This window comes from Erpetoichthys calabaricus, chromosome 14 (assembly GCF_900747795.2).
Source record: "Erpetoichthys calabaricus chromosome 14, fErpCal1.3, whole genome shotgun sequence".
NCBI lineage: Eukaryota > Metazoa > Chordata > Cladistia > Polypteriformes > Polypteridae > Erpetoichthys > Erpetoichthys calabaricus.
The window spans coordinates 91592479-91611473 of NC_041407.2; the positions used below are offsets into that span (position 1 = coordinate 91592479).

Here is an 18995-nt window from a genome sequence, read left to right on the forward strand (position 1 = left end):
TACATACATGTACTAAGTACGTAGAAAAATAGTTTTGGGTACTCACCAACTTGTCAGATAACGATGACATTTACTGCACTGTCACAGCTGTTCTAAAGGAGCCTCTTCAGGCGACTGTGTAGCACCGCCGTCGTCTTCTTCCACTGAAGGCGTACTAGGCAGTGTTTTGCGGGTAAGGAACATCGTGATGGGCAGTTGCTGGCGCTGCTTTTTCATTTATGTAAAGAGGTTCCTATACACTTCCGTGGTGCCATTAAGAGCATTTTTAAATTGCAAAGAACAAATCATTTGCGGGTCCCATTCTTCAACTGATGTCTGGAGATCTTTTGCCATTCGTAGAATGGTCGCGAGACGCTCGAGAGTTAGGCCTGCGTCGTCTTCCTCTGCTGGGTCGTCTTGTTCTTCCTCACTTGCTGACTTGGTCATCTCGGCCAAATCTTCATCGCTCAGCAGCTCGGAGTGGGCATCGAGCAGCTCATTGATGTCATCACAGGTCATGTCGTTGAATCCCTCTCCTCCTAGCAGTTTTGCCAGCCTGACTGCCTTGTCAACCACCGAGTCATGAATTTCTTCTGCAGAAAAGACCTTATTGTCGCACACAACTTCTGGCCACAATTTCTTCCAGCAGGCATTAACCGTCTCTTTCTTCATATCATTAAGGGCCTTCTGCATGTTCACCATACACGATGTGATCATGTACTTACACCAGTATTCCTTCAGGGAAAAGTCATCGTCCGTGTCCATTGCCTCGACCATGTGTTGCAGGCTGTTGTTCCTTGTGTACAATGCCTTGAAAGCCTGGATAATTCCTTGATCCATTGGCTGAATCAGTGATGTCGTATTTGGTGGCAAGAACTATTTTTACACCTTGGTAGGACAGATCCAAGGGATGACCTCCAGCATTGTCCAGAAGTAAAAGGACTTTGAAATCCAGCCCTTTATTTGCCAGATAGATCTTTACCTCCGGGATGAAACACTGGTGAAACCAATCCGACGTTAGGCGTTTCATAATCCAAGCCTTCGGGTTGTGCATCCAGTACACAGGCAGCAGGTTTTTATTCTTATTTTTCAGGGTCCGGGGGTTTTTGGACTTATAAATGAGCCCAGGCTTTATCATAAAGCCCCAGCATTGCCGCACATGACCAGCGTGATGCGATCTTTGTGAGCCTTAAACCCCGGGGCTTTTGCCTCTTCCTTCGTCATAAAAGTACGAGACGGCATTCGCTTCCAAAATAGGGCCGTCTAATCCATATTAAACACGGTTTCAGGCTGATATCCGCCTTCCTTAATGATCGCCTTGAACGTGTTGGCGACAAATTTCTCGGCTGCGGCTTTGTCTGCGGAGGCAGCCTCTCCTTGCAGGTTAACACTGGCCAAGTTGAACCTTTTCTTAAATTTTTCAAACCAGCCCTTGCTGGCAGTAAACTCACGGTTCTCGCTGGGAGATTCAGCAGAAGTTCCAGGTCGAGGGACGTCATCTAGAGCATCTCCGACATCCGCAAACCTATCATAAAGTTGCTTGGCCTTTTCTCGGATGATATTGGTGTCCATGGGGATGTTCTTCTTCCGGCAGTCTTCGATCCAAATCCCTAAAGCAGATTCCATCCGGACTACCGCCTTATTACGTCCACTTACACTTCCTTTCGCCTCCTGGTTAAAGGACACTGCGGCCGTAGATCGTATATTCTTTTCCTCCTTCTTAATATAACGAACCGTGGACTCGTTGATGTCGTAGTGGCGTCCTACAGCAGCGTAGCTTTTCCCTTCCTTCAACATGTCCAGCAATTTTACCTTTTCAGCAATTGTTAGCACCTTCCGTTGGCGCTTCGGCACGGCCCCAGAAGCAGTAGCAGGAGAAGATCGCTTTGTAGACATAACGAAGGGCTTGACTCCAGTACGCACAAAAAAACACGTTGATGCTGAATGAGTGAGATGAGATGCCGGCTTTAAGCGAAATCGAATTCTGCGCTCCCTGTCACTGAGCCAGTCAGCACCCAGGAGCTTAACCGCGTGCTCTGATTGGGTAGCTTCTCAGCCATCCGCCAATAGCGTCCCTTGTTTGTAGACCGCAGACATCCGCGAAGCAGTGAAAAATCCGCAATATATATTCACATATGCTTACATATAAAATCCGAGATAGAGTGAAGCCGCGAAAGTCGAAGCGCGATATAGCGAGGGATTACTGTAAATGCATCAAAAGTATCAAAAGTGCAATACTGTGGTACTGCCAATAGGGCTTTTGGAGAAAAGTGTCTAAGTTACTAGCATTTTTTATTGTGATCTGGATCTCTCATTTGTGTACAAAAAGGTCCAAAGTGACAAAATATTAGTATGCGTATCAAAAGTTATCATTAGTATTGTAACTGAAAGTCAATAACTGTCACTTTTTTTATTGACTCCTGTTATTTACTTATGGGAGACAAGTAATGCAGCTTTATCTTTTCATTGCAATACCTTATGCACACAAAATCAGACACACACTGAATGCTACCAATTAGTGTAGTTCTAAAGAAAAAAAGAAATGAACAGTATGTATGATTTACACTAATCAACAAATTACACATTAGGCTTTTACAAGTACAAACAATTGACCTATGTTTTAAATACCTGTATATATATTTCTGAATACTGATATGAATGTTAATCTGCTGCTTCCCCACGCTGTGAGTCCAACAGATATACAAGACATTTTGATGGGCACAGAGAAATTTTACAGCCACGTGATATTTACTTTATGTACCTGCAATTACATATCAATAACCAGGATGCACCTACTGATCACAAAAAAACAACATCAGCCTCAACTACCTTGTTCAGTTCCTTAAAAAAAGAAACTGGAGGATTGGGAAAAATACAGGCAAAAACAAAATTCTCTTGTTTCCATATGTTTAGCAACAGGATACACGTTTTAAAAATAAACCTTAATGCAGTTGTTAGAATAAAATGCCCTAACAAACAACAAGAGTAAGAATACACATGCCATGTACTATAGTTATCTCTTAGCTATAACTAAACCAAAACCACCAGATTAAACTGATTAAAAAAACAATACCTACAAATATTAAGCTTGCAATTTAGTAACATTCTTAATATATAAAATCATAAATACTTACTTTTTTCAGTACCACAACCAAAAAGACTTGTTTTCTCTTTAATCTATAGAAGAGAGGAAAAACATGATTTTACTTATCTATACTCATTTTTTAGAAAATAGGAAAAAATAGTGAAAAACAAAATTCAACATTCATCAGAACTATATCCAGTAATCAAGTAATGATAATACATATGAACGCAAACCTTTATAGGTGATTATCTGCAAAGCAACAAAATCAGTCAACTTTATTAAGATACAGATTTTTTTCTTTTAACTTAGTTAAACCAAAAAATTTTAAAACCCCAAACACATCACTAGGGAAGCTACACAACACGAATCTGATCAGGATCAATCCACAATTTAGCACAAGAGTAAATGTTTGATTTAGGTCAAAACGCTCCATTGCACAAGGTAGTACAGATCCATATCAGTCTTGCACACTACTAGTTCATTTGTCTCAGATGAAAACAAACATGCTGACAAGTCACATCCCAAACTGAGACCTTAGTTTTATTGTCTTAAATGTACACCAGAATATACAGTACTTCTTTCTATACATTGATACACACTGTATAAACACAAGAGTAAAGAAAATGCAGTTATTGAGAATAAAATGGGCATTTTTCAAATCATATTTTTGAGTCTGCATTTAAAGTTTGGTTACATCTTTACTTTGGCACTCATGTAAGCTTGTTACAAGTGTGCTTATGCAGTCAAAAATGAACAGACACTTGGAAAGATGGATAGATATGAAAGGCACTAAAAGACAGATATACAGACAGAAATTCCTTAAACTGCACTGGATGATAGCTTGATATTTTTTTTTTTACTCTAGCAATATTTCATGTATTTAATTTGTGTACACTAATGAATAACTTTTTAGACCAGACACTTGAACAGATAAAATGTTTCATAAATAAACTTTTTTTTTTTTTAATTGGCCAGTAGTTTTAAATCACCTGGTTTACACAAATCAGGAATCAGATTTTTATTTATTTGAATAAGGTTGTGTTTTGTGGTTCACTTGCAAACTTAATATTCAAATCATGTCAGGATTTATAATGTATAATCTAAATAGAAGTCAATGTTTTCAACTGTATTCATTCTGGCTTATAAAATATTTGGTGATGACAAACTCTTCACAATGCACTATAAAATAAAAAATTGACTGATTGGTAACTATGTACAGTTGCTAAATTTATATTTGGGTCATTGCACTTTATTTCAAAATTTCAAAAAAAGATTTTGTATCACCATATTTAACTTTGATTAAACTTGACATATGAATTATACTTACATTCCAGAGCTCAGAAATGTTTTGTTTATTACATTTTCCTTTGAAATATAGGCACTTTTCTTACATACAATTTGTATCCATGCATATGTTTCTGTATAAAAAAGTAACTTTATTTCAAGGCCTTCATTAATTAATAATCAAAAGTTGTAAGAAATGCAGCATGAACGATGAACTTCGATTATAAAAAAAGGAAACCTGGAATGTGTGAAATTTAATTGGGTTATTAAATATTTAAAAGATGAGCAAGTAGGTAATTTGTTATAAATATCATTTACAAAGTATCTTTACTCAATACAACATACTCTTTTTGAGCTTTCCAATGAGCAATAGCTGAACCATGTGGCTTGAAAAGGAAAAAAGTTCCATCCATCCATTATCCACCACTTATCTGAGGTCGGGTCACGGGGGCAGCAGCCTAAGCAGGGAACCCCAGACTTCCCTCTCCCAGGTAAAGGAAAAAAAACTCAAAAAAAAAAAAAAAACACTCATCATTTTTAAACTGTCCACAGTGACGAAAAGTCACTGTATCTCAAGGGGGAATTTTTTATAATCAAAAAATACTTAAGCTCTGGAAGGCAAGTATAATTCACATGCCAAATGTAATCAAAACAAAAAACAGTAATGCAAAGGCCTTTACTTAAACTAAAATTGAATGACCATTAGTTTTAAATGCTTAGCCATGTCTATCAAAAAGGATTATAAATACGTTAAACTCATTGGCTCAGCTACAGGACTCCTTGCCATAAACAAAATACATTGGAGAAGGCAGACAGAATCCAACACATTTAAAATGCAATACTACACAAAGTAAATGCAAAACACACTAGGTAACAAAAAACAGGAGTAGGAAATCACTTTGTAAGTGTGCAAATAATGATATTTACACATCCATTGTATTTATGGCCACCACAATAGCACTATGAACCATACACACTATACTATGCCAATTAAATGAACACCTATACTGCTGCTTCTGCAAAGCAAGAATGACTTGAGCATATGTCACATGTACAAACAAATGACGGTCTAACATGTTTGTTGCTGTCAGGCCAGGTGGTTATCCCTATGTACTGCAGCTCAATTAGGCAATATAAACGCAAATTCATTGGGATAATGCTGCCAATTAGTGTTACAGGAGAGGTCTCACTCTGTCAAAGACATCAGAAGCTCAGAAGAACAGTACAACAGGAAGACCAGTAGATAGAATAACATGCAGTCACAATGTTGTCAATGCTCTCCACTATCAACAGAAATTAAGGAATCTCTCAAGATTAAGGTGGGACTACATTCACATTATTATCTACAAAATCTGCCACTAACACTTGTTCCCACTAACTGCATCAGGGACTGGATAACCTGTACAGTCTTCAGTGACACACAAGTATTTCAGGAAATATTTTTGAACTGTTCTCCACATTTTTTTTTTTAATATATGGTACAGTTTGAACATTCAAAATCAGCTTTTAAAATCTAAATGCCTCCACTCAGGACTGCATTACTCTTTGTGGATGTTTTTCTAGTAAGTATTTCATATTTCCACATCTTTTCTAAAAATAGCCAATTTGCATTTTTGATTGGATAGCTTCTATTTCTATTAATGAAATGGAAAACCTTTTGGCCACTGAAAAAGACTTTACCTTTTCAAATACAAGCTATCACAAAGAGCCCAATTACACTTAAGCTCCATTTGTCTTTCAAAAGGAGCAGCCAAAAAGCACATGGCTTTCTAAAATCTTCATTTAAGTTCATTGATGGGCTTGAGAAATGATTTATACAGTACTTTTCACAGAGTTGAATTTTAACTCTACACACAAAGAAAAGAGGAGAATCATAAAATTTGCTGTACGAGTGTTTTTGTATCTGCCAAGCTTAAATATAGGAATTCTGCAGAGAAGCTCAAGAAAAATCAGTCATGACTGATCAAACAAATTATACATGTTCACAAACACATTTTTTTGCTCCATACAATTAATCTACTCGGCCTGAAGTTACAATGTGTAAGGTCAATGTTAATTTCTCTAAAACTGAGAAACTGTGAGTTTAACAGAACAATATTTTAAAGATGAGCGAGTTGTTCATTATTACAGATTTAATTTACAAAACATCTTTACTCCAGACAGTTTACAAAAAATATATATAAAATTAAGTTGAGTGATTGCAAGGAAAATACAGAGCTATCAAAAATTAAAACAAATTTTTACAGTTGACAACAAGAACCTTAGTACTACAGTTAGTCCCAAGGCTAGAAGACGACAAGCGGTCTAACAAAACCACAGTGGCTCATGAGGTCAGTCCTGTAATAGCTTTAAAGGGTAAGCAGAGGTACACTAAGTTCAAGCAGTCCCAAGGTGCTTTGTGGAAAGTCATTTGTTACAGCTATTAGAAAAAATAAGCACTTAAAAATATTTAATCAAAACATGATAAGCTTTACATGTTACTCGTCTCACATTATTTGTAGTGATGACCAAGAAAATTTTTAAATCTCATATTTTCACAAAGAACAAAATTCCTGATACAATGGGATTCAATTGCAGCCCAATTTTAACAGCAAACTACTATAGCAAAACATAATAATCACATAATAATGTTAAAACGCAAGAAATTTGATAAACAGCACCTGAAAATTGTCAGATTTATTTCTGGAGTGTTTTTGTGTATTCTGCTGAACACAGGAAGGTTATGGAAGGGGCACAGTCCTCTGAAATGTCTGCTAGCATGGCAGGAAGAGTTCACCAATTAGTCCATGTATAATACATAAAACTATTTATCATTCCAGTCCCAATGTAAAAGGAAATAAAGTGCCAAAATGCAAAATTTGCTTATTTAAAATGACAAAAAAAATTCTAAAAATTAAATACATAAAAGTTGCAGAACTGTAAGTAAATGGAATCATTCACCAAAACACAAAACCGTAAACCAAACATTAACTACAAAACACCTCCCTTAATATGTTTTTACTAAATTGCTATTGCCCCCCACACCTCCATCTTCCTCGTCAATAATGTCCTGAAGTTCCATTCAAACAGACGGCTGATACCGAGTTGTATGTCTACACCCCAGATAATTTGGGAAAGGACAGAAATAACTCCGATATCACTTTAAATTAGGTGTCCCTAATTACACTGTAATTACCTGTATAATTACAGAGTAACTAGGTGTAATTATGTTGTATTTACTGTGTAACACAATGTAATGCTGTTGTTAAGCACATAATTGCAATTGTTATTCCACAATTTATATACATAGGTACTTATAAAAACTGTGGAATAACAATTACAATTGAGTATTTAATTATTGTATTACATGATAAGTACAAGGTAATAACCTAAGTACCTAGTTACTCTAATTATACAGGCAATTACATGGCAAGTACAGGAAAATTAGGGACACCTAATCTAAAGTGATACCACAACTGCTAAGGCAAAGGCTCCTGACATTCTCCTGTGCTGAGGGATTCTACATACTGCAGACCGATCAGACTCAACCTTTGTGCACGCTACTGAAAGACTATGAAGACTATAAAGACTGCAATGATGTCAGTACCTGGAAAAGAATGTAGGGGTTTTGACTGTGGTCGCATTAAGTCACTAGAATATTAAAGTGTAGATTCAAATTACTTTATAAAAGAAAATCAATACTAAATGAACAGCTCTGACATGCTGATCTCACCAGCAGGAGCAAAGGAAGCAAAAACCATGAAGATCATAAATGTTTCAGTTTTTGATGCAACTTTTAAAAACTCACAATTTTCTTCCACAAAAACTAAAAGGGCGAACTACATACTATAATGCACACCAACAACCTACCAACACCTGTAAACAGACAAAACATCCCAGCTACAATACCATCAACCCTTAACTGCTTTCAATGGTTAAGCAGAAAGAGCTCACGGACATCAACAAATGTCACATAATAAATGTTGCTTATTATACTCTTTATATTTTGTCCTCCATCCAAGAAAGTTGATGTTTTTTCTTAGTATGCCCACTCTATAATCTAGCATCTCAGTGTCACTTAAAGCACATGTTCTCTGTACATTGTGTGCTTGCTGATTTATTATCTTAACTTTTACTTCCAGGCCAGTGTCATATATGCCTTCAACACCATCCAACCTCTGCTAATTCATACCTAGTGGCATGGATTGTGGACTATCTTACAAACAGACCTCAGTATGTGTGTCTCGGGAACTGCAGGTCTGACATTGTGGTCAGCAACACAGGAGCGCCGCAGGGGACTGTACTTTCTCCGGTCCTGTTCAGCCTATATACATCGGACTGCCAATATAACTCTGAGTCCTGCCACGTGCAAAATTCACTGACAACACTGCTATCGTGGGCTGCATAAGGAGTGGGCAGGAGGAGGAGTATAGAAACCTAATCAAGGACTTTGTTAATTGGTGCGACTCAAACCACCTACACCTGAACACCAGCAAAACCAAGGAGCTGGTGGTGGATTTTAGGAGGCCCAGGCCCCTCCTGGACCCCGTGATCATCAGAGGTGACTGTGTGCAGAGGGTGCAGACCTATAAATACCTGGAAGTGCAGCTGGATGACAAATTGGACTGGACTGCCAATACTGATTCTCTGTGCAAGAGAGAACAGAGCCGGCTATACTTCCTTAAAAGACTGACGTCCTTCAACGTCTGCAATAAGATGCTGCAGATGTTCTATCAGACGGTTGTGGCGAACGCAGTGGTGTGCTGGGGAGGCAGCATAAAGAAGAAGGACGCCTCACGCCTGGATAAACTGGTGAGAAAGGCAGGCTCTATTGTAGGCATGGAGCTGGACAGTTTGACATCCGTGGCAGAGCGACGGGCGCTCAGCTGGCTCCTATCAATTATGGAGAATCCACTGCATCCACTAAACAGGATCGTCTCCAGACAGAGGAGCAGATTCAGTGACAGACTGCTGTCACTGTCCTGCTCCACTGACAGACTGAGGAGATCGTTCCTCCCCCAAACTATGCGACTCTTCAATTCCAACCGGCAGGGGGTAAACGTTAACATTATTCAAAGTTATTGTCTGTTTTTACCTACATTTTTATTACTCTTTAATTTAATATTTTTTTTGTATCAGTATGCTGCTGCTGGAGTATGTGAATTTCCCCTTGGGATTAATAAAGTATCTATCTATCTATCTATATATGGTGCCAGCTAAGAAACACTGCTTTTATAACTTCTCATCTTCCACTTTAAAAGAAGGTAGTCAAATGAGGACATCTAGCAAGGAAGGGTTCCACAGCCAGTTTTATCTGGGTATGTCAGCGATTACTTTGTTATAATATTTAATTCAGTTATGCAAATCTTAGTTATAGCTTCCTTGTCAAATTGAACATCCTCTTAAATAGCAATTTGTTTCTCTGTAAAGCACGCTGTAATTACGGGGAGGGGTTACGGCTTTTTTTTTTTCTTTAATTCTTAAACAGTTTTCATCCTTCAAATCAGCTACACATTGAAATGGTTTTAATTTATATCCCTAACCTAAATGTCATTTTTTTTCAGTCATATGGACATAACTTGCCAAACGTATTTTTCTGCTAAACGTCTGCTACATATATCACTTCTGGAAAATTTTATCTAGAGTATGACAGTGAAATGTGTTCAAATGAAAACAAGTGTTTGAAGTGAAGACAGAACTTCTGAACAATGATGGGCTAGAGTTGTGGACTATGGGAACTCCAATTAAAAGAGGGATTTAACTTGAATGCACTTCACTGTAATGCATAAGGTGATTTCCCAGAAATGTAAACAACAATTTAGCAAAAAAAATTAGATTTGGGATATTTGAGCATATGATCAGATAACTTATGTGACAAGTAACTGAAGATGTTTCATGTAAGTTTTTGCCAGTATTTGCTGTTAAAATATGGGTACCACTGAAGCATAATGCACCGCTTCGGATATAGTGTTACTCCCATTAGGGAAAACTAAAACATGTTGTTAATCAAAGAATAATCATTTCATTAACTAGAATTAAAATAAAAACATCTAAAATCTACAACTAAATGAAAACAAGGGAATAAAAACAAAAATGAAACATGCGGTTATTTTATTTTCATCACACTATTTTTTGTGTTATAGACAAAAGTATTCAGTTGCTGATTATAATTATTTAAAACTGTGCAGTTGTAATATTAGTTTAGAGAAAAGCATTGATTTGTGCTCATGTGCAAGTACCCCTCAGTGCTGGCTTCTGAATCTGTGGACTTCACTGGTTAAGTCATTCATCAGTCAGCTTTCCCGCTAGAACTGGGAGCTAATACCAAAGCCTCATCGCTTGTCCATGACTTATTCTATGGATTTCACTGTCCATAACTGACCGTCAGTTACAGATGCCCCATTGTCATGAATAGCAGGCAGCTTTTACCAAACTTCAATGAAAAGGTGCTTAAACTAAAATAAGTAAATAGTTTGACAATTAGAGCTGTGTAGGATTAATCAAGCTTGAACAGCCACCTCCACGATTCAGATTCAGTCAGTTTTTAGACTGGGGAAAAAACATTTACACACCAAAGGTGGTAAGAATTTCAGCGATTTTACTCTTACTTCACACAGATCTAGCTTATTTGCACCTTTGCAGTGACAGATTAAGCAGATGCATAGCATGAAGTTGATTTTATCAGCCAAGTTGACATTACTTGTATACACTTAGTTTTAATTAGGTTATTAGTAATAATGCTTCAATGAGGGCAGCACAGTGTTACAGAATGCATCCTGTCACACTGCTGTGATGAACTTTCTCTATATTTAATGCTTTAATGATCAGAAATAAGCAGCAAACAACTAGCCATTGAATGGTCAATGTCCTTCCAGCCTACTGCAGTAAAACTGTTAATCCACTCTTATTCTAGTCATTGTTTCTTATTACTGTGAGTGATTGCAACTTTTACAATTACGTCCATAAGTATGTGGACGGTGACACACTTTTCGTAATTTTGGCTCTGTACACCACCACAATGGATTTGAAATAAAGCAATCATTATGCAATTGAAGTGTAGACTTTCAGGTTTAATTTAAGGGGTTTACCAAATATACCTTATGAGCCGTTTAGGAATGACAGCCATTTTTATATATGTCCCCCTTCCACCACTATTTTCAGGAGTTCAAAAATATTTGGACATTTGACTGACGAGCTGTTCCATAACCAGGTAGGAGCAGTTCCCTCATTATTTCATTAATTATAAAGCAGGCAGAACTGATTCCAAGTGTGAAATTTGCATTTGGAAGCAGCCACTGTGAACTCTCAATATAAGGTCCAAACACTTGTCTATGCAAGTAAAAATAGCCTTTCATCAGGCTGAGAAAACAAATTAAATCCTTTAGAGAGACAGAAGAAACACAAGGAGTGGTCAAATTTACCATCTGGTACATTCTGAAAAAGAAGGAAGACACTGGTTAACTCAGCAACACAAGACGATCTGGAAAACCACAGACAACAACTGTTCTGGATGATTGCAGAATTCCATCCTTGATGAAGAAAAAACCCTTCACAACATTTAGCCAAACCAAGAACACTATCCGTGAGGTAGACAGATCATTGCCAAAGTCTACAACAAGAGTTCCCAAAGTGGTCGATATTGACCCCCTGGGGTCGATTTGAACTTTCTAGGGGTCGATAGTTTCAATGAAAAAACTTGGGGGTCAACGACAGCAAAAATAGACCCCCTTACTACTACTATTTGTTAGTTACTTCAAAATATCTATGATTCCAATAGGTACCTAATTAAGAAGTAAAATCATTTAAAAAAAACACATTACATACCAAATATGCGAACGAAAAGGTAAAATGTGTCATTAAAAGAGTCACACGTAAGAATGCATGATAATACATGTAGCACAAACATGTCTGTTCATTGTCTTATCGAACATATCAAAGCAAGTGCGGATATGAAAAACCATTGCATGTAATTAGGGGGTCGACGGTTTTAAAAGTTTTTGGTAAAGGGGTCTGCGGCTGAAAAAAGTTTGGGAACTCTTGGTCTACAATCAAGAGAAAGTAAAGACAAGGTTTATAACAAGGTGCAAACTACTGGTAAACTTTAAGCATAGGAGGGACATATTGGACTTTCCTAGAAAATATTTTTTAAAAGTAATTCCAATTCTGGAACAATTTTCTTTAGACAAAGGAAACTAAGATCAATATATACCAGAATGTTGGAAAGAGAAGAGTAAGGAGGAGAGAAGAAATGGTTCTTGATGATGAGATGAGTACAACATCATCTGTGAAACACGGTTGAGGCAGTTTTCTGGTATGATCACACATATCTGCGAATGGAAATCAGTCACTGGTGTTTATTAAGGATATGACTGCTGGTAGAAGTAACAGGATGAATTCTGAAGTGTACAGGGCTATACGGTCTGATCAGATTCTGCCAAATGCTGCAAAACTGACAGGATAACGCTTCACAGCACAGATGAACAATGCGACCTAACATACTGTGACAGCAAACCATGTGCTTTTCAATGCAAAGTAGTGGAATACACTTCAATGACCAAGACAAGACCCCTACCCAATTAGATATGCATTTTACTTGCTCAAAATAAAACTGATGGCAGAAAGTCCACCGAACGAGCAACGACCGAAGACAGCCGCAGTAAAAGACTGGCAAAGCATCACTAGGGTGGAAACCCAGCACAGCACTTGGAGATAGCAGAGGGTTAGAGACTTCAGGCAGTCATTGACCATAAAGGATTTTCAACCAAGTATTGAAAATGTTTGTTATATTAATGATTATGCCACGTGAATGGGAGGGTCTATGCAGAAAAATGGATGTCATTCCTAAACGACTCATATAATATTTTTGGTAAACCCCTTAATTTCAAGCCGCAAGTCTACACTACAATCACATACTGATTGCTTAATTTCCCATACACTGTGGTGGCACACAGAACCAAAATTATGAAACTTGTGTCACTGTCCAAATACTTATGGACCTAACTGTATATTCCTACAAGTAAGCATAAACAAATTGTGTTAATTGTTCATGGCTTTTTTGTTATTTTTCTGATTGTTTCCTAATCTAAATCAGAACTTTAACTTTCAAATATTTATCTATTACTTAGTGTTTAATGTTTGATATATGTTTGTATCCTGAGTTATTAAAGGAAAACGCCACCAAAAAATGAAAACTTTTTTAAATGATACCTCATGTAGTTTGTAGTGATGGAAGAGAAACAGGTTTTAAAGACAGCTGTCTTCACCAGTAAATGGGGGGGAGCTCTTCAATTGAAACACACAGCATTATAGGAATGCAGTCTTCCTTGTTTACATTTAATGAAGAGTTTTCAGGAAATAACATTTTATCAAAAAATGCACACATTTTGCATGTATTAACACAAATGAACTATGTTTCAAAAGCTATGTGAGAATTTTGTTTCTTTTTCTCCATAGACTTTTTCACATTGTTTTGCACTTTATAGCATTGGTCATCTATCAAACACATTGAGTTGGTATATTCAGTATTTAATTTTTCCACAACAACATGAGATTAATTTTTCTCAACCACCACTACAAACTACATGGTGTATGTAACATTTAAAAAAATATATTTTTGGGTGGAATATTCCTTTAATGTTATATTTGCTTTCATTTCTATTGTATTCTTTTGACTATTTGTATAGTGTTTTGAGCAAGGGAAAGGCATGATGTTGTTGTTACTGTTATTATTATTATTATTAATATTACTACTATACAGTTCCAAGAGTTCAAATTTGATTGCTAACCTGGTCAGCGTCTGTATGAAGTTTGCATGTTCTCCCCAAGTGTATGTGGACTGATATCATAGCTGGATGTTACAAGTGGTCATTAAGCATTCTCAGTTGCCAAAATATGCTTGTTCCTACATGTGTTGTTGAACTACATCCTCTCAGTACCGGTTTACAGGGGGCTCCCCAGGTTTTGCATGTTGTTTACTGAATAAATGACCTAACATGTTCCTCTAACAGATGTTCATTACTTACTGTAAATGGTATCCTTGTAGTAATGCTGTAAACATATGCAAAAAAAACTTTAATCTACTTTCTGCAATTATTATTATTAATACAGTTTAAGTAGTGACTTCAATAGCATTTGGAAAATAAAATAACCAAAGTAAGAAATACACTTTCAAAGTTTTAAAATTGGTAGACAACACATCCATCCATCCATTTTCCAACCCACTGAATCCGAACACAGGATCACGGGGGTCTGACAACACATAGATATCATTAAATTTTAAAAAAATATATAAACTTATATACGTGTGTGTGCACTAGATATTACTGCTCACAAAAGGAATCTCAAAAAAAAAAAAAAATGACCATGTGGATATTTTTAGCAAAACAGAGCCAATAAAATGTGACAAACTAAAAGTAATTGCTTAAAAAAATAAAACTAAAAACTGCTGAAAAAGAAATAAATCAAAAACTAAATATATCCAATACTAGAAAAACACTGTTCTGATGCTTTACTGACCAAGTAAAGGTACATCCATCTTTAGCTTCAAAAAAGGCAAAAAAGTAAAAAAAAATGTTTATAGTTTACAAAAAACAAAGGGATGATTAACATGAAAGTATATTTTCTACATATAATTAAAACTAATATTGTATTCATATTAAAAACCACAGTTCAATCTACTCTGCCAGTTTTATGTCTTTGCCAAGATTTGATTTATAGTTTAAAAGAGAAAAGCCAAGCAAAATGACACCTTTTATTGGCTAACTAAAAAGATTACAATATGCAAGCTTTCGAGGCAACTCAGGCCCCTTCTTCAGGCAAGATGTAAATTATCTTAAAAACAACACATTAATAGTCTTCTTGCTATAAACATACTGTATACCTCACATAAGAATATAAATGTAGACCTCAGAATATTTAACCATTATTACAATACTAATATGAAACATTTGAGTCTCTATTGGTTCAAATAACAATTCTATTTCATAATAAAGGACTCCATCAAGCACAACTTCCAGCCTCTCCTACTTACTCAGGAGTGGAAGCTGATAACAGCACAATACATTAAGGACTACTTGTCACCCTTTATAACCTTTTGTGTCATGTCTCTAAGGTGCCATTTTCCAGCTTGACAACACTCAATAATAGAAATATGCTACCTCTGAGAATGCTGATATGATGTCACCATATTTGCCCAACCAATTGTTCCCCCAAATGTCACTTAAATGGAGCTTATGTGGGGGATTCTGTGACATCAACTAAACTGTCAATAATCTACCTATTATGGACAACTGCCCTCCAGCAGTTCCAGGGGAAAAGTGTTTGACTGTCTAAATTATAAACTGCACCTGTATTTAAAAAAAAAAAAAAAAACAGCTCAACACTTGTTCTTTAGAATTTGAATCATTAATCCTACCCACATGCAGTAAATACAGGAATTAAGTGCAAGTATTAAGGGCAATTTATCCATACCAACCAGATGATACCAACCTTTTAGCAAGAAATGGCAATGGCAGGAATTGAGCTTCAAGATTGTGCCTTTTATAACATGCTTAATGGACTGGTGAAACATGCTTTGTATTTATTAGACACAATATGACTGTACAGTTTAATCAGACATATCCATAAGACAATGGAAAATGGAGTCCCCATATGCATTCCATACTACAAGGTGTATTTGGCCATGCATATAATGTACTTCTTAAATCGTAATAAACAAATCACTACACACTTTGAAATACATTTTAATTTTTCATTCTGAAAAATGTCTATTCGGGAATCATCAATTAGTAAATTCCTTCCCACGCACTTTAACCATTACTATACAGCCTCATGCCATGACAAAAGCCCACTTGTACCACTTGGACTGAAGCTGATGCCACATTACACATCTTCTAGTTGCTGGGTATGTAAGATTTGTCAGCTGCAGTTGCTGATCTTGTCACTGGGCCAGGTCAATTAAAACAAATCACTAGCCATGTCATATTTATCGACTGTGTAATGACCTTCAAGCAGATGGTTTCACTCCTTTCAGTGACAGCCAATAGTGTGCCCAGTACTGTAAAAAAGGGATCAGAGGTATGGAGAGTGTGGGTGCAATCTCAGTCCAGTTAAACAAAACTCTGTCATGGTATGTAAAATATGAGGCAGATAGACAAGTCTCTCTTCCATTTGAAAAGTGTTAAAACGCCTGCATTCTTCATTCCTTGTCATTGCATTATATGCACACTACTTCTGGATAAGCATTTATTGGTTGACTGGTTGTCAGCTCTTACGCACACAGACTCCACCACTACAACTAAATACATTCTCTGACTGGCAAAGATTTTATAAATGAAGGCTAAAACTAAAAATCACCAGAAAAAAAATCACATAATGTGACATGACATTAACAGTTTAGATTGTTTTATATTTTTTGTTTTTTTTAACACCACCAATAAACTCCACATGTATCCCCTGAATTAATCAATGATTCTTTCCTTTGCTCTGATTTTTTAATCACTGCTCATCCATGTTATGAGTTCTGTAGGAAGATTTTTCACACAACTGGATCCCCATTCAACTAACTTGTCACAATGTAATTTACAAATTTTAAAAAAAACACACACATGAAGGCCACTGAAATATAAGTAGCACAGACTTTTTTTTCTTACTGGACATTTACTTTCAACATATGAAATGAAAATCCACCCAAGATTCTCAGCCTACATTACATATCCTTATTTCTACATAACAAAAAGTAATCAAAGAAGGCAGTTGGGATTTTCTGTATGGGGCTTTGTCCAGGCTTCTCGTCTTGTATATAGTACTGCATACAACTAAGCAGACAGGCATTGTGTCAGTAGTGTTAAAGGAACTCTACGGCAAGGCACTGTAGTTGTTGTTTTAGATTCAATAGTGACTTTTCTTTGCGAAAGTTTAATCATAGTTGTATTTATTTTTGCATGTTAAGTGTTCTACGGTGGTATTAACCAAAAAGTGTAAATAAGCTTTAAAATTCCTTCAACATCTGACGTTGAAACGAAAACTATTATCATAAACAAATTAAACAGTTAATACACCCTCGGTGTGCCAAAACTCTCCGCAAGTAAGCTCTACGAAATCTGCAAGTTGCATCAGTGAAAATGGACAACACTGCCAAACATTGGGGATTGTGAAAGTATATAAAAATTAAAAAAATGGTAACACCACAACAATCATTAAAGATTTACATTAACATACTTTATTGTTTATGTTGCTTAAGACGGTGAAAGGAAGGTCAGTGGACTTCGCCACGTACGAAACAGTGACAGAAGGACAAACACTATATTATTTCTATGAAATGCGGACGTGTTTCCGAAAGCCCACCGAAGAGATTTATTCCGGTTTCTGTGTCCACAGATTCGGACCGTCACGTGGCCTGGTTGAGTACTGAAGAAGACGACTTGATGTTCACATTCCAAACACATCTACCTAATTATGAATGGAAAGTTCATCCCCACGCACAAGAGGCGCCTTCGCTGCAACCTGCACAAACTGCTGGGGTTCACACCACCTTGGGGAGCTTGAATTTTTTCGCTTCTTTCCTTACATAGACATACAAGTTCGGAAAATTGGGAAAGCCCTGTCCCATCGGCCCAGGCCGCATCACTTTGCATCCCTCCCAGATGAATGACTTTCAAGTCCTCCCAAACAATGCCATTTGTACATCCCCTGCTGGCCTTCGCTTGCCTCGGCCAACCCTGCACCCCCTTCCTCCACTCCCTTCCACCCGACAGCCGTGGGTAATACAGGCACACGCGTGTTCCTTCTTTCTTATTAAACGGCACCGCTTCTCTCCGTATTCGTGCCGCCAAACATCCCTCTCTCTCTTTCCAAATACACGCACACGCTCACACCAGGAACACCTACCCCTGTATTGTTGGGCTCTTCCTCCGGCTGTTCCGCCATATTTGTTCCCCACTGTCCACAATAAACAGGGAAACGCGCTGTTCAATCGCAATTCCGTCCAACTTTCCCTTCCCCACGCAGTCAGCCAACCACGACTCCACCAGGCTGCGCGCTCCGGGAAAGAGCCGCAAAACGTGAGTCCGCTCTCGCTCGGCTCAGCCAGGCCCAGTTCGTTCGGGTGAGCTCGGTGAGGATGGGCGTCCTTGGCCTGGATTCCGTTATAGGTTTGAACAGGTAAAGGATGTACTCGGCTTAATCATTTTTATTAATTTTGTTTTGAAAAAAATTCACCCCCGCGCTATACCGTGAGCTCCTTAAAAGCTGCAAAAGCCCCCCCCCTCCGCGCGCTAACAGAGCGCATGCGTAGCGATGGCGGCCGCTCCATTGGGGAGGCGGGGCAGGCAACTAGGAGCATGCTCAGTCACGCCCCACGGATTGGTTAAAGGGCCCTGGCAATAACTCGCTCGAGATTCTTTTCGGAACTTCTCAGGACGCGGAGTTTCTGAATTTGGCTTTGAGATTGTGTTGATGTTCCGAGTTTTTCCTGCGTGACAAAGACAATGAAACGCAAAGCGAATCATAATAAAGAAGTGGAATACGGTCATTAGTATATATTTTTTAAAGTTTTAGAGTATAGTGAGAAGTCAAGCAAAATGCACCATTTATTCGCAAACTAAAAAGATTACATTATGAAAGCTTTCGAGGCAGCTCAGGCCCCTTCTTCAGGTAAGTTGAAGAAAGG

General features: G+C 37.4%; 1 protein-coding gene across 1 annotated transcript in view; it reads right to left on the reverse strand.

Moving 5' to 3' along the window:
• The window catches only part of zmym4.1 (zinc finger MYM-type containing 4, tandem duplicate 1), a 98130-nt gene extending 79510 nt beyond the window's left edge, over window positions 1–18620 (reverse strand). Inside the window, exons 1-2 of the mRNA XM_028819713.2 lie at window positions 18215–18620; window positions 3114–3156 (exon numbers count right to left, since the gene is read on the reverse strand). Of these exons, the coding sequence (XP_028675546.2) occupies window positions 3114–3156; window positions 18215–18253 (82 nt within the window). The 5' untranslated portion in view covers window positions 18254–18620. The remainder of the gene's footprint in view (window positions 1–3113; window positions 3157–18214) is intronic.
• Window positions 18621–18995: the final 375 nt, after the last annotated feature.